Raw genomic sequence first — 27,711 nt, 5'->3', positions numbered from 1 at the left:
AAGGTTCATGTAAATTTATAAGTAATTTGTATTGCGTAAAAGTGTATACGTGCCTTCATTATCATTACATTGGGTACATGCAAATTCGGTTACATTCCGTTAAAGGTGTTATATAACCAGGATTGTTTGGGAGTTGCTGGGGTTCTTATCTGAGACTGAAGGCATATTTAGAAAAAAGTTATCTGTTTTTCAAGGCTAAATCAATTATCTATATCACCCTGTGTAGGCTCCAGCCTTCGTTTCAGTTGAGTTTGTACATGGTTGTGTGAATTAGACTTAGACCTTAGTAGTGAAACTACTTGTACTAACTAAATTTTAAAATCATATTTAAGAAGCAGGACAGTTCTGGACAAACTCTCCAACATAACTGACAAGTAACAATAAAAGCTTGAAAATATGCCAAGCATCTCAGATACTGATTTTATTATTATTGTCATAAGCAATATTTATAACATAAGTCCACACCTACACAATATAACAATTAATTTTGAAAATTATAATACATTGATGTAATAAAAATATATGTTTTTCTTGGTGGAAATCAATAACAGAAAAAAGTTGCTAAAGGGAAACATGACTGAACGAAGCTGTGATTGTAAGATCGAGGCGCAATGTCCTCTTTCCAGTCGTGCTAAAACCAAAGAGGAGTGGGTCACATTGAATCGCCAGCTCCTCCTTAGGACAATCAATTAATCAGTCTGTTACCCTAAGTCTCTCAGGAGACCCACAGCACCCGCGTAACCAACAATGGCCACTTGACAGAGGTCACTCAAAAGCAAAAGCCCTAATTTTTTTTACACATGACCATTGCCTCCCAATGAAAGACACTCTTGCAAATGCAAGTAAGAAACTAAATAGACTTAGAATGGTTGTGGGCATAGAGGTTTGCAACAAATACCATAAAGTTCATTTCATCCATTATTGATGCAGCAGAGATGGATCTCCACTGAGCCCAGCCATCTCTCTTCCCTCCATGATTCAGTTTAGTAGGTACTTGGAGTTGGGTATCCTGGCATGGGTGGTTTGTCTTGAATCTTGGCCAACCATGCATCCAGGTGGTATTTGAAGGTGTTGGGTCATACACCACTCAGGTTCCTGATTTTTGCCAGATGCAGTTGAAAAGTCGTGTTCCCTTGTAGGTGAAACTGGTGTCATTATTTTATGAGATGTTCCAGGGGTGGTCTTGACATAACACAGCCTTCCTCTTCTTGGGTGGGTCTTTACTGTGGTGTTAACATTGGAGACCTTATTTCCTAAATCTTCCAGGTATACGAGTAGATAATGATGTACCTCTGCTGCTAGAAGGACAGTTGTAGCTTTACAATTTTTTCCCAGTAGCTAAGGTGTCCCTTGGATCTTGCTTGTGAAAGATTGCTGTGGGCATTCCAGCTCTGTTTTTTCTGAAATTTTGTTTGGGGACCAGAGATGGCAGCAGTATTTGAGATGGGGTAGCACATTAAAATGTGCAAAAATCTCATAAGAATTACACTAGACTTCCAGCTCATGGTATCCAGCAATTAAGAAAAAAAACATAACAAGGCTTTGAGAATAGGAACTGGCTGTGCCAAAATTCTTTCTTGTGCATCTCACACTCAACCTGTCACTCATTATTTTTTGAACATCTCATCACTTTACTTTTGCTCATTTGTAACTTTCTTCTCTCAAAGACCCATCCAAATTAATTTATCAACTGCTTCAGGCTCTCCCAAGAATCAGTCTGAAACAATGTCTTCAGTACATAACTTTTTGTTCATTCACTTTCAGTGTCCTTCCATTCATAACTAGAATTGAGCAGTAAATGCCACTCCATATGATAAGTGATGTGTGCTGCAATTATTCTGTAAGCATTATTTCAATGAATGTGTATCCTCGGCTGGAGGGATATCACCGAATTAAAATACTGAAATCCTTTTGAGTCTGTATTAGCCAAATGGAATACAGATATAAGAGCAACTGGTTGCAAGCATTCTTTCTGTGAGACTGCCAGTCCTTTGACCGGTCTCAGATGTCCCAGGTCAAAACTGCTGACCTGACATTTCACTACATAAATGCCAGGCTCTTGTACACATTACATCATTGTGTAAGTGGTGGCTGTGAATTACATTTAGTTAATAAAGGTGTATGGTTGTGTTTAATGTTGAGTTATGTATCTATGTATATCATAACAGAGTATAGTGGTGATGTGAGTGGTTGGTGATATTAGGCATCTGCCTTGATCATGTGTCCATCATGAGCTCACTACATGATAAGGAGGTTTATTCTCATGCCTTGACACATGTGTGAATCATGGTGATGCGTGAGTAATGACTTATATGGTTACAAATGTTTTATTTATTTCAGATGGGTGCATTAGGCCTGCTGAAGCGCTTGCTTATTGATTTGTTTGTGGTGGTTGCAGTATTTGTGTTCATCCCAGGCATTCCCCCATATGCAAATTATAAGTCCTACAAGTAAGTTGGATTTTGGTATGGTATAATATAAATCATATAATTTTTCATGTTTTACAAATGTGTCATACCACCATTCACACATGTACTTCCAAGAAATGTACCAAGATCTAAGTTGTTGTTGTTGTTAGAAGTGCATCATATTTTGATGTGCATAAGTATACTAGCCTTAAGCTTTAACTTATACACATATACATGAACATGTACCAAAAAGTCCTTTCCCCCTCATAAGTGGGGTGCTTGATTCAGAGCATACATCCACCCTTCACCCATCCAAACCCCTGTCTCTTCTATCTCAGCTCCTTGCTCCTTGTAGATGAAGTCATTCCTGACTCCTGCCACACTGCTTGGTCAGAGGCAGTACAGCAAGATTTAGCAATTCCACTGCAGTGCCAAACAGCCAAAGTTGAAAGTGTGGTAACTTGGTCTGTAGGGATGTCACAAAATCCATAATATATTGATTGCATGAAACATGCATCCAGTAACCTATACAAGGTTATTAAGTTTGCAAGATCATAAAAGATAATAAGTTATATTTACTTTAGTATTGTAAAATAGAATTATTTTGGCATACCATTATTTGTGAATTTTTTTAATCAAAAAGATTAATTACTGATCATTTGATATTGAATAAATTATTGAGTTACTGAACTGCAATAATTGTTTGTCCACTATCTTTTAGAAAGACTGGAAGAAGTGGATAGATAGCTTTAGATACTTTGGGGTAAATATGGTGGGAAAAGGTGTGGAGATGGAGGTAGAATGTAGATTGAGAGAAGGAAATAAATGCCTTGGGGTATTAAAAAATGTAATGAGAAATAGACATTTGGGAATGGATGCTAAGAGGAGATTATATGAAGGGGTGATTATGCCAACAGATGTACAGGGCAGAAACATGGAATGTAAGAGAGGAAGAGTTTAAATGTGTTTGAGATGAAATGCCTGAGAAGTATAGTAGGGGTTACTAGACTGGATAGAATGAGAAACAAGGAGGTGAGGAGGAGAGCAGGGGTGGAAAGGGAGTTGGGAGATACGGTTGATGAAAGAGTATTGGACACATGGAAAGAATGAGTGAAGAAAGATCAGTAAAAGGTATGGAAGACAGGTGGAGGGAGTGAACATGATGGGGTGACCAAAGATGATATTGATGGATGGGGTAAAAGAGCCATTGGGAAAAAGGATGTCTGTTCAGGAAGGAAGGGAGAAGACAAGATAGGAGTGAGTGGAGAATGGTTGTGTATGGATGATGTTGTGATGCATGGGAGTGGGTGGGGGAATACAACTGAATGATTTTGATGCAGCCAAAAGGGATTTCTCCCCATCTTCTCTTTTTCTACATGAGGGGATGGAGAGGAGGGAGTTGAAAAGAGGGAGGGATGGATGGTGAGTGGGAGTGGAGTATGTGGGGATGAAATAGGTGGGAGTGGATTTATGCCTTTGGCTGTGGCTACCTCCCTTATAAGGGGGGAAAAGCCATTAGTATATGTATGTAGTACTGGGTAATGAAAAATGGACAGAGGGGAAGACCAAGAATAAGATGGATGGATGATTGGACCATTGGATACTACAGGAATGCCTGTCAGGTAAGGAAGAGATAGATGAAGAATAGTTGTAAAATGTTGAGGAAATGACACAGTCCAACAGCCTTTCTTATTTCCTGCTCTGTATAGTCCTCAAGTGAATGGTGGGGGGTCACCATGTAATGAAGCACTAAGGGTAAACCAGCCCCAGCAGTTGGGCTGTAGTGGAGGTGCTGTATCTTGCTGCATTGCTTCTAACCTCTGACCTGAGCAGTGTAGCAAGGGACAGGAATGGCTCTTCATCCATGAGGTATTAAGATGGGATAGACAACAAATGGGTTTTTGGATGGGTATGGGAGGGGTGAAGAGTGAGTGTATGCATTGATTTGACCACCTTCCTTATAAGGGGGAAAGTGCCATGGTATATGTATGTATGTATGTATTATATCATAATGATTATTGCAGAACAGATGAAGCAAGGAAACTTGAAGGCCCGTTATCCCAAAATGATAAGTTGGAACGCATTAATCGTTTGTTTGACGGCAAAATAGTTGGCCCAGAATCAATTGCTAGTCGTAGTCCTGATGAAATATTTGTCAGTGTTCATGGAGGAAAGATTGCTCGCATTTGGGGGGATCAATGGGATCACATCAAGATAGTTACCTCTATTGGCCCAGGATGTGGTAAGTAATGACTATAAATTGTAGAATACACTTATTATTGTGTAAGGCCCAGAATATTATTACAGAGTATTTCTAGTATGGAAAATTACACTTGATTTATCTAGATAGTCTTAGGAATATAATATAGTCCATACAGATAATGAAATGAGAAAAAATTAACATCGAACAGTTGTGTTCATCAAAATGGTATATGCAGCATAGTTCTTCATCTTCTACTTCTTTGCTTCTTTATCTTCATTGTCTTCTTTTTTCTTTCTTCTTCTTCAGTAGTGATTATACATCCATTTGTTTCAGAGGGACCATGGGAAGAACACATTTGTGGTCGTCCTCTTGGACTTAGGTTTGCTGCTGATGGTCGGCTCCTTGTAGCTGATGCATATCTGGGTATCTTTGCAGTTAATGTTGAAACAGGTACAATCATATACACATTTTACTTGAGGTTGTATACTTGACAAAACCCAATGTTTTGGGGGCAGTGCAGTGAACAAACTATCCTCTCAAATCTGTTGAAATGGCCCATCACAGCCTTTCTTTATTACACAGGAGAAAAGGAACTCTTGGTAGATCCAAGTAAAGAGATTGCTGGACGAGTACCTCGGCTCATTGATGACCTGGACGAGGATGATGAGGGCAACATTTATTGGTCTGATGCTTCTACCATTTCCAATTTGTCAGATAGCCTTCTTGAATACCTCTCTGATGGCACCGGAAGGTAAGTTCATCGTGTCATTTTGCCTCCTCCTCCTCCTCCTCCCCCTCCCCCTCCCCCCTTAGCAGATTCCAGGTTTAATTTCAAGAAAAGGGAGTGTGGTGGCTGAGCAGACTGGGGCACTAATATCTAGTGGTAAGAACAATAATTGTCTCAATTTTCACTTACTGGAACCTGCAGCCTTAAAGCAGCTGGCAGTGGTACTCAGACCCTCCCATACATCACTATGGGAAAAGGCTTTGAACTGGTGCCCATGTTGCATCAGGATATGACCTGTCACTAGCTAATAGTAATAAGAGAGGAGCCGTTGCCAATTGTCAGATCTTCTTGTTTGAAAAGGTGGAAGAAATATGGTTGAAACTTATTGATATTTTGGGTTTAGTTTAGTATCAACCCCTTGGGGCTGTGTATCTCTAGATGAAGGTGAAGATGTTGGTGGGTTCTGAAGATGAGTGGGAGGGAGGTGATTTGCTCATATGTCTGTCTCACAGGACCGCTTTGTTCAGATAACCAACATTTGTTCCATGAGGTGAGAAGTTATATATATTATGGTTTGAGTCCCACTAACAAAGTGAATATATGATAACAATAAAGGCATATAGTCATAAGTTGCTGAGTTCACAGCAATGGCATTCACTGTCAAGATACCTTGCACAGTGGGGAATGGATAAAATTGGAAAAATAGAATTTTAAACTTGTTTATATGATTCTAATTTGGTCAAGTCCTTTATCCACAAGGTTGTGAATGGGTATGGTGGGAGGGTGCATGCTTTAGTTGCTTACCTTCCCTATAAGGGGGAAGAAACTTTTTGTTATATAAATTTAGAATATGTATAATATTTATAGATCTCTGTATTCATAGTGTATTTGTGTGATATGCTCTTTTAAATTCTTTGCAGGTTGATCAAGTATAACCCTAAAACTAAAAGCAATACAGTTCTTGTCAAAGATGTCCACTTTGCCAACGGTGTTCAACTCGCACACAGCCAAGACTTTGTGCTGTTTTCTGAAACATTTAAGAACCGTGTGCTAAGGTGAGTTTTCTGTATTAACCTGTTTCCTCATGGGTGTAGTCTAAGTAAACACAGGTTGTTCTTCATTCAAAGATATCTCTATCATTGGTGATCATCACTAAGAAGACATGCAAAGTTATCCAAAACTAAGCCTTAAAAATAACAACAGATTGCCCCAAAACTGCACCAATTGGCCATTTGCATGTGAAAGCAAAATACTTCCTAGCAGTTAGTACATCAGTACATGAAATTGATAGATACACAATCATATGACAACTCCTTGAAAACTCACTTCATTACACAACAAGAACCTGCAGAATGAAACAAAGTCCATTTTTACAACAATTCTCACAAAACATATATAACCCAAAGTATGTCATGGAAAATGGAGGAGAAATTAGGAAAGATGAAGTGAAGGTAGTTGTTAAGATGATGAGAGCAGGTAAGGCACCTGGGTTGGATGGATGTCATGCAGAATGTCTGAAAAAAGGAGGTACAGTGATGGTGGACTGGCTGGTGAGGTTATTTTATGTTTGTTTAAGAGAGGGTAGAGTGCCGGAGGACTGGAGGAATGCCTGTATAGTTCCAATTTACAAGGGAAAAGGGGACAAGTGTGAGTGTAGTAGTTTGAGGGGGATCAGTTTGTTAAGTGTAGTTGGGAAAGCTTATGGGAGGGTCTTAATTGAGAGGATTAGGAGAGGAAGAGAGGGAGTAATTGGTGAGGGAAAATGTGGGTTTAGGATAGGTAGGGAGAACCAGTGTATTGGATTGGTTGATATTTATGTGTATCTACTATAATAAAGTAGTAGTTTCTGTCTGTCTGTTTGTTCATGAACTCCTAGGGTTTTGGAGATAGACCCCCATAACCACATATATTCTGATACCCTATCACTCCAGGTACTTGGATAACAATAATTCACTTCCAGAAGAATATTATTTTGGATAGGGTTAAGGGTTAAAGGGGTATGGTGGGGTAACATGCCACTACTGTAGTTTCCCCTTGACACGATTGGCATTTTGTGAAAAAAAATTACTATGGTTAAACAAACCATTGTGTTCATAAATATTATTTGTGTGAAATTAATGTTGCCACAAACTATGATAGGCTTTGTAAGGAGAAAGCATGTAAATGTAAAATGATTGTATAATTTTACCAAATGTTATTGGTTATTTTTATTTTACTTTCTCGCGGGTGGTAATATACTCGAGCTCAAAGATAATAAAATGTTGGTTCACTTCATCTCTTACGGCCAAATATATTTTATTTCCAAAGGGTGTCTCCCTCCTCATTTTATTTTTTATTTTTTTATATATATATATATACATATATATATATATATATATATAACATTTTATTTGTTACCTTTTCAATTGGGTTATATTGATATGTGTAACTTTTCTCCACAAATTCTATCAAAATTAAAATGATCATCATTTCCCTGTAGCAACGTGCGGGTAATTTGGGTTGTATATATATATATATATATATAGATATATATATATATGTGTGTGTGTGTGTGTGTATATATACATATATATGTATATATATATATATATATATATATATATATATATATAACTCGTAATGTGCCTCTTTGTGGAATATGTTATTTTCTGTTAGTACTGGCATCTTTTTACTTCCTTACAGGTTTTGGTTGAAGGGACCCAAATCAGGAAAAGTTGATGTATATGTGGACAAACTGCCTGGAAGCCCAGACAATATTCGTCCACGTGCTGAAGGAGGATACTATGTATCTCTCATTGTTACGAAGGGTGAAAAGCTTGATCTTAATCCTTACTTGACAAGAGTGTCCTATTTCAGGAAATTCCTTTCAAGATTCCTTTTAATCATAAAATTTTGCATTGATGGGATTACAAAACTTGTTCCCAACAGCATCACTCCTCAAGTTTCTTATATGGTAAGTTCACTCTTTGTTTAATCAATTATTTCATTTGAGCTGTATTGAAGGAACCAATGATAGGTACCTGCATGCAGTGGTCCTGTAAGATGACAGAGAGTCTGCCCATTTTCAAAACAAATCTGCACCCTTCCATGAGGAGATGTAGCCCTAAGGGGCTGACACTCGTGTCTCCAGACTGAGCCCAAGATCTCTTTCTGTCAGCTTCAGTTGTATTTCTTACACTTTTTGACACATGAAAAACTGGCCACTAGTGACTGTTTCCTTCTCCCTACCACTTTCAGCTGGTGACATAAAAACAGTTCAACACTAACAGAACACAGTGGTCCAAAGTTTCTTCCCAGAGATCTGTGGGAGAGCTTGAGGTCCATTGACAGTCTCTGCAGGGCTGCAGGTTTTCCACCTAGTGAAACTCAAGGCAATGATTAATTATTGATTAACCTTTCATGGTCAAAATATCCCAAGTGGAATATTTTTGAATGTTTGTTTTTGCTAGTGTCAAAGTTTTACTTATACTAGGGGATGCAGCAGATAAAGGGTTAATCACCTGATGTATATGTGCCATAGATCAAAGCTAGTAAGTGCATTTGGGTAGTATTTTTACTGGTGTTTCATGTAGAGTGGAAAAATAAGAGAAGGGAGGGAAAATGGAGATGAAAGTGAGTTGAGTGCAAAGGGGGGAGAAAAATGTATAAATACCATATAGATTTGAGGGATGTGTGGACTAAAAGAGGTGGGGAAATATGAACTTTTTTTTTATCTTTCTTTTTATATACAACAATTTTACTTAGGTCAGATTGGAATAAAATTACAATAATTTTTGTGCAACTTGGAAAATATCTGGACATAATTATATGATTTGCAGGGGAGTTCTCATTATTTAATGACAACGGTTGTCATATGACTTGATGACCACAACTGTGAAACGCCTATACACCATTCAGGTAGGCTGTGATTTCTCGAACACCTGCCAAAATGTATTGCACTCATAAAGTTGATTAGCACTATATTTAGATATGAAAGTATACTCCCAGTAATTGTCAAATCAGGAACTTTTTGAATTCTAAATGCATGTATATGTTCGAGTAGAGTGATGCAGTAACACATAAATGAAGTTAGATTGTAACCCACTATCATAGAAAATAAAAGCAGAAGTACAGAAATATTTGTCACCACTTATGACTCAAGTTGGAACACATAGTGGCAATATTCTTTCTCCCCTACCACAGGGTTCGGCGAAAAATGAATGTGCGTTGGTGTGGCACAGATGAGAGTAAAAGGGAAGAGATAGGCAGAATGTTTGTAAAAAGAAAGATGGATGTGTTGGCATTGAGTGAAACTAAGTTGAAAGGTAGTGGCGAGTTTGAGTTTGGGAGTGTAGTTGGGAAGGTGTTAGGAATGAAGAGAGGTCAAGGGAGAGAAAGGGTGGCTTTACTAGTAAGTGAAGATGAGTGCATAGAGGGTTTAGGGAGAAATGTCAGTGTAGTGGTATTGGGAGATCTCAATGCTAGGGTAGGAGACAAACCAATAGACAGAGTGGTTGGGAAGTGTGGAGTTCCAGGAAAAAATTGTAGTGGAGAGATGATGGTGGAGATGTGTCTAGACAGTTGATGATAGCAAATACAGGGTTTAGGAAGAAGGTCAAGCATAAGTACACATGGGAAAGGGTGGTGGACAGAAGGGTGGTAGATAGGGCATTAATGGACTATATAGTGGTACCCAGGAGAATAGTAGGAAGAGTTAAGGATGTTCATGTTCTAAGGGGAGAGCGTTGGTTAATATCAGATAATTTTCTGGTGGAAGGTAAGTTGAGAGTGGAGGATAGAGGGAGAAAGAGGAAAAGGACAGAAGGTAGGGAGGTGCTTAAAGTAAAACGCTGAAATGGGAAAGATAAGGAGAAGGAGTACAAAAAGAAGTTAAGAGAGGAGTGGGAGAGAGTGAAGGATAGAGAAGAACTAGGAGTGGAGGAGGAATGGGGTGGTCTAAGGAGGCTCACAAGGCATGCAAAGATGGTGTGTGGAACAAGGAGGATGGAAGGAAATATAAGGAAGGGTAGTGAGTGGTGGGATGAGGAGGCAAAGAATGTTGTCGAAGAGAAGCAAGCATTCACAGAATGATTACAAAATAGGATGAGAGAGTCATACAAGAGGTACAAAGAAAAGAAAGGAGAAGTAAAGTATAAGATAAAGGAAGCAAAAAGTAGAGCAGATGTGAAATGGGGTAAGAGTATGACAGAAGATTTTGAAAGTAAGTAGAAAATATTTTGGAAGGAAATTAAGAAAGGAAGAGGAGGCGAATCAAGTACAGAAAAAAAGGTAAAAGGTGCAGATGCAGAGATGATAATGGAAGAGATGGCAGTAAGAGGAAGATGGGCAGAGTATTTTAAGGAGTTGCTAAATGTGAAGGAGGATACAGAGGGAAAGATAGGTTCAATGGGAAGTGCTAAGAAAATGACTGTGATGAATGAGGAAAATGGAGGAGAAATGAGGAAAGATGAAGTGAAGGCAGTTATTAAATTGATGAGAGCAGGAAAGACACCTGAGTTAGATAGGTGTCATGCAGAGTATCTAAAAAAGGGAGGTACAGTGATGATGGACTAGCTGGTGAGCTTATTTAATGTTTGTCTAAAATAGGTGCCAGAGGAGTGCTTGTATAGTTCCACTTTACGAGCAAAAGGGGACAAGTGTGAGTATAGAAGTTTCAGAGGGATTAGTTTGTTTAGTGTAGTTGGGAATGCTTATGGATGGGCTTTGATTGAAAGGATTAGGAGAGGAACAGAGGGAGTAAATGGTGAGGAACAGTGTGGGTTTAGGACAGGGATTGCGTGGATCAGATTTTTGTGGTAAGGCAGATACATGAAAAAGGTTTAGGAAAAGGTATGTATGTTTTTGGGACTTTATGGTTGTGGAAAAGGCTTATGACAGGGTGGACAGGAAGGCATTGTGGGAGATATTGCAGATATATGGGATAGGATAAAAGCTGTTAAGACCAGGCAAGGTTTTTATGAGAGTAGTTGAGCCTGTGTTAGAGTTAGAAATGGAGAGAGTGAGTGGTTTGAGGTAAAGGTAGGACTTCACCAGGGATGTGTTATGTTGCCTTGGCTGTTCATTTTATACATAGGGTGTGAGAGGTAAATGCAAGGGTAATGGGCCAGGGATTGGAGATGGTTAAAGAAAATGGAGCGATTAAGGAAATTAGTGACAGAGTTTGGGAAGGTGTGTGAAAGAAAGAAGTTGAAGATAAATGTGGGTAAGATTAAGGTGATGAGATGTACAAGGGGAGAAGATGGCAGCAAATTGGAAGTGAGTATTGAGGGAGAGAGACTGGAGGAAGTGGATATCTTTAGATACATCTCTACCATCATCTCTTCTCTACAGTTTTTTCCTGGAACTCCACACTTCCCAACCACTTTGTCTATTGGTTCATCTACCTTAGCATTGAGATCTCTCAGTACCACTAAATTGGCATTTCTTCCCAAACCATCCTTCACACACCAGTGTTTTCCAATCTAGAGGTTGTGTGTATGATATTTGTTGGGATGGAGATGTAAGGTCCTTCCTCAGTTTTTTTAATATATACATACTTTAATCAAGATTCATGATTTAGGAATTGATCAATTACTTCACAGCCATGCATTTTGGTTTGTTTGATTTTTGTCTTGTTATTCCTACAATATGCATACATACATACATATACCAAGGTTTTTTCTCCCTTACAAGGGAGGTAGCCAAAAAGGAAAAGGCATAAAATCATTCCCACCCATTCCATCCCTGAAAACACTCCACACTCCTCCACCCTCCCTCTTATCTTAGCACCTCCTGGATGACGGGTCATCCCTGCACCTTGTCCACTGCCCTGGGTCAGAAGCAGTGTCGCAAGACACAGCACATCCACAGCAAGGCCGCTTCATTAAATCGGCGACCCCCCCTCTCCGTCCCCCCATGCATAAAAGAAGAAGACGGGGAGAAATCCCTTTGGGCTGTGTCAAATTTTGCTCACACATACTACCTCACCCCCCCATCCCCCTGCCCATTTCACCTCATGCATCACAACATCATCCATAGAGAACCATTCTCCATTCACCCCTGTCTTCTGTCCTCTCCCATCCTTCCTCAACAGACATTCCCCTCTTCCCCAAAGCCCCCTTTACCCCATCCATCCACCTCATCCTAGGACGTCCCTTCATGCTCACTCCCTCCACATCTGCCTTCCATACCTCTTTTACTAGTCTTTCTTCACTCATTCTTTCCATGTGTCCAAACCATCCTAATAATCTTTCATCAACCCTATCTGCACATTGAGATTAATGAGAATAAAATGAGATTGGAGGGTGGTTAGTGGGGGTTGAGGGAGTGCTTTGCAGACAAAGCTCAGTAAGTTGGTTGTCATGCAGTGTTATAAAGCTTTGGAACTGCTGTGCCAGAAAGATCAGTAGGGAGGGTCAACCATTATCAGTAAAATTGGGGCAAGGAATCTTTATGTAATGAAACAGCAATTATTGCCACGCTGTGTTGTTACCTCACCCATTGTTTCTAGCACCGGCTATAGATTTTTCTTTTTGTTTTAGCCATACACTTTTTCTTGTATCCATGAACACTGTTGTATGCAGCTCTTATTACTTTGTATTCTTTAATGTAAGCCCATAATGTCTCCATTTACCTTTCATTGATTTCAGGGTTGGACACAAAAGCTAAGTTTATCTTTCTACATATCAAGGGCCTCTCTCCCCTTATAATGGAGGTAGCCCTCAACCACTAAGACTTAATGTGTTTTCCCCCAACCAGTCCTTAATTGTCCATAATTCTTGCTCTCACCCTTATGTTAGTACCCAACCATAAATGTTACATATTATACCAGATATTTCTTTGTTCACATTCCAGTCATTTTTGTTCATTTGGTCTTGATATTAATACCTTCAACCATTTTAGAACCTTTTATGTTTGGAGACTAAGCTCCACCATAAGAAGAATGCTGCTGTAGGTGAGAGGCCAAAAGCAGTGTATGGGATCCAGTATATTTAACATCTCACCCAGCAGGGCTTCTTCAGAAGTAACATAGTGGACAAACATCTGACCCCTTATTTAGCCTGAGTTTGAGGGGAGAAATGAACATGAAAATAGTGTAAACAAAGCTTGCATAACTTGCTTGTTACCTTGTTACCAGAATTGCTAGAAATTTATTTGACATAAAGAATCCATTATTTTGGTTGATATTATCAATAGTAGATATAAAAGCAGATTCAAAATGTTTCATAGTAACACGGTAACAAACAAGTTGTGCAAGTTTTGTTTACACTATTTTTATGTTTGTTTCTCCCCTCAAACTTGGGCTATATAAGGAGTCAGATGTTTGTCCACTGTGTTAATTTTGAAGAAGCCCTGCTGGGTGAGATGTTAAATATACTGGATCCCATACTCTACTTTTGGCTTCTCTCCTACATTGCTGTTGCAATCGTTGCTGCTTTTTACTCAAGAATGCTGTTATATTGTAGCTTCTGTTATTCTACCTTTATTAAATCACTTGAATAACCTCTATGACCCTTTATGGCATTAAATGGTCCCCCATGAAAACACTAGTTATCATTGCAGAAATACAATCATTGAGGCTTTTATTCAGCTGGTATGGGACCCAAGACTCAACAGCATATATTTTTATCAACTGAGCAAAATCATCCAGTGTTCACCTGCCAGTGTTGAAGTTTTTAATTACATTATTATTGTCTATTATTGTCATTGTTATGATACAATTATTATGAATTATGAATATAACCTTTTCAGTTCTTACATCTTGAACCAGTGGCAAGTACTATGGGTCCTTCTATCGTTGTCGAAGTGGATGAAGCTGGAACCATTATTGGATCTCTGCAAGGAAAGGGAGAGTATATATCTGAAACTGCAAGGGTAGGTGATAATCTCTTCTTTGGTTCTCCCTATAATAAGTATTTGGGCCATCTCTTCATTGGAGAACCTGAACTAGATGTTGATGGACAGTATGTCAGGGTAGTTTCACGAGGCAAAGAAGTTGAGGAACCTGTTGTTAGAGAGGTTGAAGAAGAAATTAAAGAGAAAAAAGAAGCAGTGGAGAGTGCTGGTGCACCAGTGGAGGCTGTTGAAGAACTTGGGGAAGGTGTTGATGAAGAGCAGGTTCAGTTTGCAGAAGGGGTTAAAGAAGAAGACCAGCCTATTTTGGAGGGAATTGTGCCAAGTGTAGCGGAAGAAGTTGAAACAATTGAGGAGGAACTAGTTGTGGCACCTGAAGAAGGTCAGGTAGAAGTGACAGAAGAGCAGGTTGAAGTAGGTACTGTTGTTGAGGAAAAGGCAGATGCAGTGGAACAAGTTGAAATTGTTGAACAGGAGCAAACTGTGGTAGTTGAAGAGGGTCAGGTAGAAGTAGCAGAAGAGCAGGCTGAAACAGGTACTATTGAAGAAAGTAAACCAACTGCCAAGGAGGATGAAGTGAAAGTTGTTGAAGAGACATCTGAATCAGTTATTGCGGATGAAGCACCCATTGAAGAAGTTACAACAGAAAGTGAGCAAGTTGAGGCAGCTGCTGAGGAGCAAGTCGAAGTAGCTGTTGAGGAGCAAGTTGAGGCAGCTGCTGAGGAGCAAGTTGAGGCAGCTGCTGAGAAGCAAGTCGAAGCAGCTGCTGAGAAGCAAGTCGAAGCAGCTGCTGAGAAGCAAGTCGAAGCAGCTGCTGAGAAGCAAGTCGAAGCAGCTGCTGAGGAGCAAGTCAAAGCAGCTGTTGAGGTAGCTGCTGAGGAGCAAGTTGAGGCAGCTGAGAAGGAACCAGTTGAAGCAGTTATTGGGGAACAAGTTGAAGCTCCTGTTGAGGAGCAGGTTGAAGCAGCTGTTGAGGAGCCCACTGAAGCAGTTATTGGGGAACAAATTGAAGCTCCTGTTGAGGAGCAGGTGGAGGTAGTTGCTGAGGAGCCCACAAAAGCAGGTGTTGAGGAAGAAGTTGAGGCAGCCATTGAGCACCATGAAAAAAGTCCTAGCGAAGAGGTCAAGAAAGAAGAAACACAAGCAGAGGATAATGTTGAAGGTGTTAAAGTGACAGAAAATGAAGAAAAGGTTGTGCCAGAAGTAGAAATACACAAGAAAGAAGAGTTGTAGAAATAGTAGGCTGTGACATTGGTAGGTTTAGTAGATTAGTTTGAGTGCACATTGTCATGAACCGTCCAGAGTGTGTTGCATTTTATGTGTCATTTTTGTTCCTTTATAAATCTGGATACTGCCCTTCATGTGATATAGGCTGGTAGTTAGAACTCCACACTGAACATATACTTTGCAAAATATAAGCTCAGTTTTGCAGCTTGACAAAATTGAAGCTCAGGTCTCATTTAATTATAGTGAAATGAGTTGCCAAATTAGTAATGTCTGTGATGTAGCTACCTAGTTATATGTACTGAGTACTTGTTAATAGGATTGAGTTTATCCTGGTTATATCCTGTCTCTCGGTCATATTTGAGCTCAAATTCTGACTTGTTTTTCTTGAACACTTGTATGCTCTGGGTACACACCTCCATGTGCTCAGTTGTACCATACACAATAAGAGGACATCTTTCTTTACCAAGGAAATTAACAATTCATTGGACATTCCAAGATTAATAAGTTTACAAGGATGGAGAAGGGAATGTGATGGAAAATAGTGCTGACAAAGAGCAAGTAAGCATGATGATGAATGAAATAGGTGCAATGAATTTAGTCACTCAGAATAAAAGTGTCATTGAACTAGGTGAAAGCATGATGAAGTTTGTTTACAAATAGCTAATGGGCATCTTGAGTGTTTAAGTTCAAGGGAAGATATTTAAATTCAGATAAGAAAAAGTCAGGAGAGATAGTATAGTATGGGGTTTACTCATTCCTGTAAGTAAAAACTAGGGAATCATGACTAAAAAGTCACAGGAAAAGAACTTATGTGAAGACATCAGCAGGAAGAGCAAGAAAGCACAGACTACAGAAAGACCAGGAAATAGAACAGTAGGTGAACTAGGTTGCCACTGGAACTTTATGAGGCTCAAACTGTAAAGGTTAAAAGGAGATGGTGATTACAAAAAGATAGAAAGGAATAGTAAATAAAGAGAAAAAATGGAAGAGAGAGTCAAAGTGAGGAAGAGGGTTGGGTGTAAAAAAATTCAGAGAGTAAAAGTCAGAAATGGAGGAAATATATACTTCAACATACAATTATGAGCCTATCATTTGACCTAAGACCATGCATCATTGGGAATGAGTAGACATGGCCACAGTCAAACTTTCATAGGGTTGATGGTACCCAGTGCACTCAGGGAACTTAGAATAACCAGTCATTAGTTTTTGAAGTAATAAAAAATAGAGGATGCAAAAAGTATAATTCTTTTAGGTAAATACGTGTGCATACATGATGCACAAACCATGACTTAGGGCATGGCTTTCTTATACCCTCCTCATGAGGGAATTTCTTATTGATGTGAAGATTACAGATTCTTTTACTAGTAGTTATACCCAGATGCATGAGTGTGATTAATTTTATTGTCATGTTTAATGGAGAGCTTTCCTTTGTAAGTCAAATTAAAGATGGAAGGACAGAGTTGAATAACAAGTACAAACCTACTTTAAAGACAATTCAGGATGACATATCTGACCATGGGTACAATGGTTACATATAGCAGTTCATCTCTTATTTTTAGCAGGTGGTGGTTTTTTTTTTTTTTTTTTTTTTTTTTTTTTTTTTTTTTTTTTTTTTTTTTTTTTTTTTTTTTTAGTTCATGATGTTTAGGCTTAATATTCAGTGGCCTCGTTTGAATGGAAGTAGGTCATGTAGTAGTCAACTGAATAGAAAACAGTGAAAGCTAGCATTGTGAATGTACATCTCACTAAATGAACACAAACAATATGTACATACAAAGACATATGCACACTTTGTCACAGAACTAACACTCCACAATAGCCAGTCAAATTCTAAACCTCTAACCCACCAACCTATATCTAAACCAATGGAGAATTCAGTCCCAAGACAATAATTGCACTCCTGTTTCCTTAGATACAACCATCATGCAGAATACACAAGAGTGTATTATACACCTTTCACTGATCCCTCCCACATAGCAACACGAAATCTCTACTGAAGAAAGATGTATGGGGTAAACCTGTAAGAGATAACCAGGACAGTAGATTACTTTGTTGCACATAAACAAAATAAAATAAACACAAAAGTTGTAATATTAATATTTAGGACCAAATTATCAAAGCACAAACTACACAACCTAACCCAGTTCCCAATCCAAAGCACATTACCTAACACAGTCTGGTCATCCAACCCTGAATAAAAATGAATAAAACACCAATAGAACTTGCCTTACTTGATCCAGTCGAACCCAGACAAGTCCTAAGTTTATCCAAACCCCTAACAAATAAGACAAACCTTCTTAGACCCAATCTGGATCATTGAAATATCACACCAAAATATTATAGAAAATTCTGTTCGGTTTGAAGCCTGCTACAGCAGTACACAGCAAAAACTGGACAAAGCCAAGTAACATAGCATTTCATGTAATAGAAAAGCTTCCCAAAAATAATAAGAACAAGGGAAATGTACACAATACTTGATAACCAAATAAAGTATGAAAATGGAAAGACTGGCTAGAGAATTGGACTTGCAAAACATCAAATCAGGTGTTTTAAAGTGTACTGGTAATAATTCATGATCAGATTATATAAAGAAAACATTACACCAGTTAACTAATATGCCTTATAAAGGGAAAGGGCCCTTTAGAGTATATATATGTATCAGTGTGTGTGTGTGTGTGTGTGCATGCATGCATGCTAAAAGTAACTCTCCTCCATATAACGGGTGGCTGGATCAAGTCACATATGTACCCGAAGTGTACCACAAAGTCAAAAAGCATAATTCCACTCCCACCCATTTCATCCCCACCCATTCCACTTTCATTCACCGTTCCTCCCTCCCTCCCTCTTTTCTTGGCTCCTCCTGGATGACAGATCATCCCTTCATCTCACCCATTAACTTGAGTCAAAACCAATCCAGCAAAATGCAGCACATCTCCAGCTAGGCTGCTTCATTTAGTGACCCCCCTCTCTGTCCCCTCATGCAGAAAAAGAGAAGACAGGAAAAAATCCCTTTGGACTACATCAAAATATTATTCACACATAACATAACCCCATCCCCCACCCATTCCTTTTCATCAAGTCACATGCCCAACAAAGACCCGTGTCCCCTTTGATCTCAATACCTGGGGGATGAAGGGTTATCCTGTCCCCATCTCACTGCTCGGGTTACTGCTGATAGGAAAAATAAGAATAAGTAAACTACATGAAGTTTGTGTATGATTTGGTGATAGAGAGACAAAGGAATTATCTGAGCAGGAAAATGAGGGAAAAAAGGGCAAGTGTCAAGGGGGGTGAGGGAGTTTTGGGAGCCCCAGTAGAAAAAATAAAAGAAAGGTCACCTAGGAAGCAACCTTATGGAAAAAGTAACAAAGCTCTGAGGTCAGCAGAGGGGCCAATATGGTGAAGGTAGGTGCAGGAACCCAGACTACATATGCATTAGCAAGAGGTGCGGGAAAGAGATTGGAGGAAGAAGATTTGTAGTGGAAATAATTTACCAAAGAAAAATTGTGATCACTTGGAAGTTAGATAAATGCGTGAAATACTAAGTAAAACCATTCGTGCCTTGATTCTCTTTTGGAGAAAGTTAAAAGGGGGGAGTTATCTTTTGAAAATAGTTGCAGAAAAGGTAGTATTCAAAAAGGAAATCAAAATGTATATGATGTTTTGACAACATTCGTTCATGATACACTGATGTCATAATCAAATAGAAGGCATAATTAGGATATTTGTAGCTTGTTTCTCCATTCAGCTAGTCAAAGTACTTTGTATGATGTAAAGAATAAAGGGAAAAGTGCTATTGACCATTACAAGTGTGAGTGTAGTAGTTTCAGAGGAATCAGTTGTTGAGTGTAATTGGAAAGGCTTATGGGAAGGTTTTGATTCAGAGGATTAGGAGAGGAACAGAGGGAGTAATTGGTGAGGAACAGTGTGGGTTTAGGACAGGTAGGAGTTGCATGGATCAGATTTTTGTGGTAAGGCAGATATGTGACAGTCTTAGGAAAAGGTAAAGATATTTTTGGGCCTTTATGGATTTGGAAAAGGCTTATGACAGGGTAGAAAGGAAGGCACTGTGGGAGGTATTGCATATATATGGGATAGGAGGAAAGCTGTTAAGAGCAGTTAAGTGTCTTTAAAAGAATAGTAGAGCCTGTGTTAGAATTAGAAATGGAGAGAGTGAGTGGTTTGAGATAAAGGTGGGACTTTGCCAGGGATGTATTATGTCACCTTGGCTGTTCAATTTATACATGGATGGAGTGGTGCAAGAGGTAAATGCAAGGACTGGAGATGGTTAAAGAAAATGGAGAAAAGTGGGAGATAAGCTGATGACACTGTGCTTGTGGCAGGATCAGAGGAGGGATTGAGGAAATTAGTGACAGTTTGGGAAGGTGTGTAAAAGAAGGAAGTTGAAGATAAATGTGGGTAGAAGTAAGGTGATGAGATGTACAAGGAGAGAATGTGGCAGTAAATTGAAAGTGAATATTAAGGGAGAGAGACTGGAGGAAATGAATAGCTTTAGACACTTGGGTGCAAATGTGGGAGGAAAGGGAGGAGTGGAGGTGGAAGTTGAATGTAGATTGAGAGAAGCAAGTAAGTGCCTTGGTGGATTAAAAATGTAATTAGAAACAAACTTTTTGGAATGGATGCTAAGAGGAGATTGTACGAAGGGATGATTGTGCTGACAGCACTATATGGGGCAGAAATATGGAACATAAGAGAGAAGGAGTTTGAATGTGTTTGAGATGAAATGCCTGAGAAATATAGTAGGGGTTACTAGGCTAGATAGAATGAGAAGCAAGGTGAGGAGGAGGGTGGGGGTGGAAAGGGAGTTGGGAGATAGGATTGATGAAAGAGTAATGGGAGGTTTGGACACATGGAAAGAATGAGTGAAGAAAGATTAAAAGAGGTGTGAAAGGCAGAGGTGGAAGGAGTGAACATGAGGGGGCAACCAAGGATGAGATTGATGGATGGGGTAAAAGGAGCATTGGAAAAGAGGGGAATGTCTGTTGAGGAAGGAAGGGAGAAGACAGAAGATGGGATGAATGGAGAATGGTTATGTATGGATGATGCTGTGATGCACGGAAGGGAGTGGATAGGGGATTGGGGGATGAGGGAATGTGTGAATGATATTTTGATGCAGTCTGAAGGTTTGGACACATGGAAAGAATAAGCAAAGAAAGATTAGTAAAAGAAGTGTGGAAGGAGTGAACATGAGGAGGCATCCAAGGATGAGATGGATGGATGGGGTAAAAGGGGCATTGGGAAAGAGGGGAATGTCTGTTGAGGAAAGGGAGAAGACAAAAGATAGGGTGAATGGAGAATGGTTATGTATGGATGATACCGTGATGCATGGAATGGAGTGGGTGGGGGATTGGGGGTAAGGAAGTATGTGCGAATGATATTTTGATGCAGCCGGAAGGGATTTCTCCCCGTCTTCTCTTTTTCTGCATGAGGGGACGAAGAGGGGGTCGCTGATTAAGTGAAGTGGGCTTGCTGAGAGGGATGGGGTTGAATTGGGAGTGTAATATGTGGGGATTGAATGGGTGGGAGTAGATATTATACCTTTGTTTTTGGCTACCGCCCTTGTAAGGGGGAAAAAGCTGTTGATATATGTATATTTATGTAAAACATAGTGAAACAAAAGAAAATTTCAGAAGATAAGAACCTTTGGATTAAAACATATCTTCAGAAAGTTAAAAAAAAGGGGAGACAATGAAATAAGCTTAGCTATGGTGATGAAAACACCAACAATGTACTGTATGAAATGTTGGCACACAGGGAAACAGGGAAGGTGTGATCAGCAGTTCTCAAAATAACAGTGAAGTGTCTTTGTAGGGTTTTGGACTAAGTAAACAGCCTGATGAATTGAAAGGGATTAGGAAGAGTTGAAAAAATTATGAGTCATATTATGGAAAGTTTTTTAAAAAACAAAAAATCAAACAAGGAAACACCATCATGAAGTGACCAGAGTAGACGCCAAGAAGTCGGATAATATTGGCTCTACTTGGCATGAGTATGGAATCAAAGAGAACATTTAAAAAACAACAACACTTGGGTCAAAATTAATAGTATAATTAATTGGTTAGATAGGCCAACCTCCAAAGTGTAATTAATACTACCTGCACATAATGAAAATTATTTTGAAATGTTTCTTAGATAGGCCATACAAGTTGTCCTAGTTGATATCTTAACATTTTGTCAAAGTATGTTCTATTAATTTAAGAAATTATGGAGGAAAATTGTTTGAGGATAAATGGACTGGCCTAGTGAAAGTTGAGCCAAAATTTATATATATAGTATATATACACACACATATACATATATATATATATATATATATATACATAGAGTATATACTGTAGAGTAATCCTCTTATTATACAAAATCATATTATACAGCTTCATGTTAACATGATTTGGGTAGGGGGAAGAGAGTGGTAGAATGGTAAAATGTTTTAAGAAAGATTAGATAAATCTTGTAGTGAATTAGGTTAACTTGAAACCAGTGAATGGCCTGACAGGACCATTCACCTTGAATTTGTGTGATCTCGTAGGTTGAACAAAAAGAATAATGCTATCAGTAATAATGATAACACACACATATACACATGCATAAACACACAACTACAACAATATTCACACAGACACACACACAAGGGGACATGGAAGGAGGCTCAAAAAGGAGTTATAGAAGGGATCTGAAAAAGAACAGCTTTCCCCACAGAGTGGTGGATGTATGGAACAAACTGGACAAAACAATAGTGTGTGCAAAAACCATACACAAATTTAAGAGCAAATTAGACATGGCGAGATACTGAGACAGAACACCATGATCGTAGCCCCCCCTTCCTGTAAGATATAACTAGGTATATATACACACCTACACATACACACCAAAGGCTATCTCCCCCTTATAAAGGGGGTGGTCAAGACAAAGCACACACATAAAGATATAAGTAATAATAGGAATAGTAATAGCAATAAACATAGATAAGTAATACTAATATTTATGATAAAAATTATCCTATAGCACCTTTTATTTGGATTCTACCGTGTTTTGAAGTAGCATCATGTTACTGACTGACTTGAAACAAATAGAAAATAAAAAAAAATGAGGGACATTGTTTTATACATTATGGCTCACAACATCAAATTTCTTCAGCTAAATAAAGTCCCCAATATTCAGAGTTAAATTTTCTTACATAAGAATTTCAGTGATTCAAATAATTATGATGTGCAAGATAGATATCTATTTTAATAGGGATTTGATCCCAGTATATACTATTAACCTTCATATCTTCCATGGAAGAGGCCAAATGTAAGTATAACAGTAACATACCACTGTCACATTGACATGCAAAAAAATTAAAATTATACAGAGCCAAATCATATTCAGTAATATAGATATGCAGATCATATTCGCATATAATCATGTGGTCCTGATTTACCCTTTTGTAGAAATTTGAAAAAAAAATCATTATTTTAAGGGGACAGGTGTGAGTGTGGTAGTTTCAGATAGGGTTGATGAAAGAGTACTGGGATGGTTTGAACACATGGAAAGAATGAGTGAAGAAAAATTAGTAAAAGAGGTGTGTAAGGTAGAGGTAGAAGGAGTGAACATGATGGGGTGACCAAAGATGAGATGAATGGCTGAGGTAAAATGGGAATTGGGAAAGAGGGGAATGTCTGTTGATGAAGGATGGGAGAAGACAGAAGATAAGGGTGAATGGAGAATGGTTGTGTATGGATGATGCTGCGATGCATGAGGGGGAGTGGGTGGGGGATGAGGGAGTATATGTGAAAAAATAAATTGACACAGCCCAATGGGATTTCTCTCTGTCTTCTCTCTCTCTCTCTCTCTCTCTCTCTCTCTCTTTTTTTTTTTCTTTTTTTTCCAGCAATTTAATGAAGCAGCCTTACTGTGGATGTGCTGTGTTTCACAATGCTGATTCTGACCTAAAGCAGTGGGCGAGATGCAGGGATGACCTGTCATCCAGGAGGAGCCAAGATAAGAGGGTGAATGGGAGAGGAGTATGTGGGGATAGAATGATTGAATATAGCATGTGGGACACACATTTACAACCAGTTTGAAATGTGACTTAGCATGTGGTGATGACTGTGGTCCTACCCACCCAACTAACCCAAAGATCTCAATTGTCCAGTCAAACAAATGGGGCCAAGCAACCCTCAGGGGCTGTCTGTGCACAGGTGGGTGCCACTTGACCTTCCCCTAGTGCAAGTGAGAACAACTTACCCTCAGGAATTATGCACATGGGGGCAAGGCAAAACCCTTGTCCAGTTTCAGAGTCATGAGGGGACTGGCAAGGAGATCAGATGGTGGTCCACCTTGCAGTACTTCTTAAGATAAATTGCAATTGTGGGGCAGCATAGCAAGGTGTCATCATCTGGCCATGATATTTCCTGGAAATGTAAGACCAAAAATGTTCTATTAATTCCATTTATAATCACTGTTTACTTACATAATTAGTTAGGTTGTATTTGGCATCCTGTCCATAATTGTTTTTGAGGATAAGATGTAAGACCTTTGTTTATATCTCTCATTTCTTCCTTCTTGTTTTTCTCTTATCTCTCTCTCTCTCTCTCTCTCTCTCTCTTTTTGAGTGAGTGCTTGTGTGCACACAAAAGATAGATATTACAGAGTAGAAAATGTTCATGGAATAAAAGAAATGTCAGATGGGAGTTAATGTCACTAAGTGTCATTTGCTGCAAATAGGAGAGTATAAAGACAATAAAGAAGATATATGTGTAAACTGGTAGATATATTAGAACTTTATAGATGGAAAAGGATTTGCAAAAATGGTTACGGTAACAGAAGCTTAAGACCCTAAAAGCCACACAAACTGTATAGTCAAAAGAACATATACCTCGTGGTAGTCATTACTGAAATTTGTTTGAAAAGACATAATTGTAACAAGTGCTTTGTAATTAGTCTTAAGTACAGTGTGGTTGTTTAGAATGCAGATAGAGAGGATTTAATAAGATTACAAAGATACAGAGCAGTATCAGAAGATGGATTCCAACTTTATAGTTGTCCTTAAGAGAGACTTATAGTTGGGGGATTACCCAGTTAAGAGGAAAATAGGGAGAGGAGCAACATGATCACATTGTATAAATACACTAAAGGAAAAAACTTGATAGATATTGAGGACTCTCTCTAGTTGACATAAACATAAACAAGAGGTCAGACTGCAAGAAAATGTTATAAGTCAAAGCATGTTAAGAAATTAAGCAACCAAATAGGACAGTAAACTGATGGCTTAAATTTTTAACAGTGGTCCATGCTCAGAGGATTTGGGAGTTGAAGAAAAGGTGGCATATTGAAATAAATAGTCAAGAAATGGGATTTCATAAACTTTTTTTTTTTTTTTTTTTTTTTCTGGGGATTTTTCATTGTACTTAACTGGGATTCATCTTTTTTCCAATATTTATTTTATTCATAAAGTCAAATATTTTTCAGTTAATAATTTCCTGGGATATTGAAACACTGAATCAATGGAACATTGATCATTGATTCAACAATATGATCCATACTTGTTAGGTACATTATCATTGTCCATTGGTATGGAATTTGCATGGTTATTGTACAGTACTTTTGTGCAGTTGCGTGGTATGTATGTACATATTTTGAAACCCATTTTCTTATCCAAAGCAGTTGTTTTATTACTACAGTATGTGCACTACATGCAGCACATTACTGCATTTCTTAATCTTCTTGTACTTTTATTTTCTTCTCTATGCTGAACATTTGGTTTCAGGATTTTGATATATATATTTGCCACAACACTACATAACAAATACATGCACACATATGGTGATACAGAAATGAATTGTGAAAGTTCAGAATAAGTAATAGTTGTAAAGATAAACTGTTTCATGGTTGTGTGTAGTATGAGATTAAAGATTTAAAAAGTGAAAACATGACAACACTAGGGATTGGGTCGGGATAGAGGAAAATATAAACAGACTTTCCATAAGTTGTATGGACATGTGAAGAGAATGGGAAGGAGTAGGCAGGTCAAAATAGTGTATGTGGTAAATATGAAAGCAGGGAAAGGAAAAGGAAAACCAAAAACGGTGTGGAAAATAAGTACTTAGAAATAATTGTGGAAGAAGCAGATGTGTAAGTGCATGATAGAGGTAAGTGGAAGAGGAGGAGGTGGTGCACTGTGGAAGTAGAACAAAGAGGGTAGGGAATGAGAGAAGAAATGGAATGGCTATTATTGAAGAGAAAAATGTGAGAAGAGAGGGAGAAGGAGGAAAGAATCTTATGTTTTAGTTTGCTTTATACTAGCCTGACCCATGCCGCAACACAATATCTCTTTCTTGATTCATTTATGAGCTAATCCTGTGGCTGTTGCCGGTTACCTGGCAGCCATGGGTCTCCTGCAAGAAAGACGTGGGGCAATGGATTGATTCGATGATGAGGACTGAGAGAATACTGCGGGCACTGTCTATTTACATTTTGATAGAAATTTTTGTGATTTATTTACATAATTTTCAGGTGCATTCATTTGTTACCCAACCCAAAGTATCATCCAGCTGCATACTCATGTGCAGTCTGTTTCCAGCTTCCTCTGACATGGTTCCAATTCCCCAGTGATTCTTTGCTTGTATGATAAAGAAAAATAAGGACTAGCCAGAATAGTATCACATAGTTGTGCAGTTAGATGTATCTATTCTTTGAAGTTTTAGTGTTTTGTGAGTGTTTACTCTTGTGTTTGTCCTACCATTAGGGATACTGTATCTGGTAACTGAGTGCAAATGCTTTTTGATGAACCAATTATGGGTGCCTGTAAGTGGTTGTCCTGCAAAATTTATGCCAGAGAGAATCATCTTGCCATCAGTACCCTTACCTCCATCTGGAGTTGCACCCCTTGCCTTGAAACATGGCTTCAGATCTCTATGTCAGTTTAAACTGTACTTCCTCATTTTCATATAAGGAGAACTGATAACTGGCACAACTGTTCCCCTTGTACTACTGTAAGCCAGTGACATAGAAATTTACCCAAAGCCCTACAGCAGCTGGCAATGGTCCATTGGCCTTCCCACAGATCTGTCTGAGAAGAAACTTAGGCTGTTGTTTATGTTATATTAGTATGGAACTGCTTCAATGTCCTCAGCTGAAAGTGGTAGGTGGGGAGGGGATCAGTCACTGGTTGTCAGCTCTCTATGTGTAAAAAAGCATAAGAAATACAAATGAAGGTGATAGAGACAGATTGTGGGCTCAGTTTGAAGACTAAATGTTAGCCTCTCAGGGCTGTGCTTCTTGATGGAGATAAGAGAATTGACAGGTTTGAAAATCAGCAGCTTTGCTGTCCATCTTGCAGGATCACTACATACAGGTACTTGTCATTGGTCCCCAATTCCACATTAAGAAAACACTAACAACAATCCAAAGTTTCTCCCCAGAGAGATCTGTGGGAGGATCCAAGGAACATTTCCAGCCACTTTGGGGCTGTAGCCTTCCAGTCAGTGGAACTCAAAGGTTGCCATTATTTTTATCATAATGCTTTCTAAGAATAAAACCTATTGGCTATTCTTGTAAGAAGGTTATGTATAAGTACAAGATATTATGTAGTATACATCAGTGATCAAGTTCATCTTTAGAAAAATAACACTAAACCTTATAGTTGTACTATTTACTTTAATTTGGTATAGATGTTCTTTGATATTATTGCTAAATATCTCATAGTTCCCAAATGCTATCGAATACACTGAGATTATTATTCTAGTGACTGATATTTGTGTTTTGTTGTAAATCTCTGCCAGGTTAGAATAAATAGACTCTAAGTTTTACAGACCCCAGTAGAACTGCAGCACAAGAATGGGGTTTCAAAAGTTGGTGAGAAACCAGTATCAAATATCTTATGTCCATTGTCACTGAAATGGTTTGTACAGCAGAAAATCAGAATGTGGTACAAATTTAACAAATATTTGTTTTAGTAAAAGGTTTATAAAGATGTGTTTAGTTTTGTTATGGTTTTTGCTGAATTTTGGTGTGCAATTTTATTTTAATGTTTTATTGGTTTTGAATGATGACTTGTCATAAAGATTTCAAGAATTATCGTGTCTTCTTAACCTTGATTCAAGCTTTGTATGAACATTGCACTCTTTCAACTTACTGCAAATTATTGATAAAAAGGTCCATTTATATGTGTAAGTATTTTTGTTGTTTCGAGTTGGTAACTTTTGCTATATAACTGATCCTACTTCCAGTCTGCCTGACTTGCTCCATTCCATATCCACTCCTGTATCAAGTAAAAAGAAAAGAAAAAATATATATATTGTTCTATTCTG

The 27,711-nt window shown here is 38.5% G+C and overlaps 1 protein-coding gene across 2 annotated transcripts; it reads left to right on the top strand.

Moving 5' to 3' along the window:
- Nucleotides 1-282: 282 nt before the first annotated feature.
- LOC143033951 (adipocyte plasma membrane-associated protein Hemomucin-like) lies at nt 283-27,476 on the top strand. Of its 2 annotated transcripts, XM_076199649.1 has the most exons (8): nt 283-374; nt 2,341-2,450; nt 4,433-4,650; nt 4,945-5,061; nt 5,194-5,362; nt 6,259-6,393; nt 8,021-8,291; nt 14,069-27,476. In XM_076199649.1, exons 2-8 carry the CDS (start codon nt 2,341-2,343, stop codon nt 15,401-15,403), a joined length of 2,355 nt encoding a protein of 784 aa, XP_076055764.1. In that variant the 5' UTR covers nt 283-374; the 3' UTR covers nt 15,404-27,476. The 2 variants fall into 2 exon arrangements, with proteins under 2 accessions (XP_076055764.1, XP_076055765.1); XM_076199650.1 differs by lacking the exon at nt 4,433-4,650 and having other exon boundaries at nt 287-374.
- Nucleotides 27,477-27,711: the final 235 nt, after the last annotated feature.

This window comes from Oratosquilla oratoria, chromosome 16 (assembly GCF_046742065.1).
Source record: "Oratosquilla oratoria isolate Oo_2021 chromosome 16, ASM4674206v1, whole genome shotgun sequence".
Lineage (NCBI taxonomy): Eukaryota > Metazoa > Arthropoda > Malacostraca > Stomatopoda > Squillidae > Oratosquilla > Oratosquilla oratoria.
The sequence above is the reverse complement of the archived record's forward strand: the minus strand, read 5'-3'. Positions and strand labels throughout refer to the sequence as shown.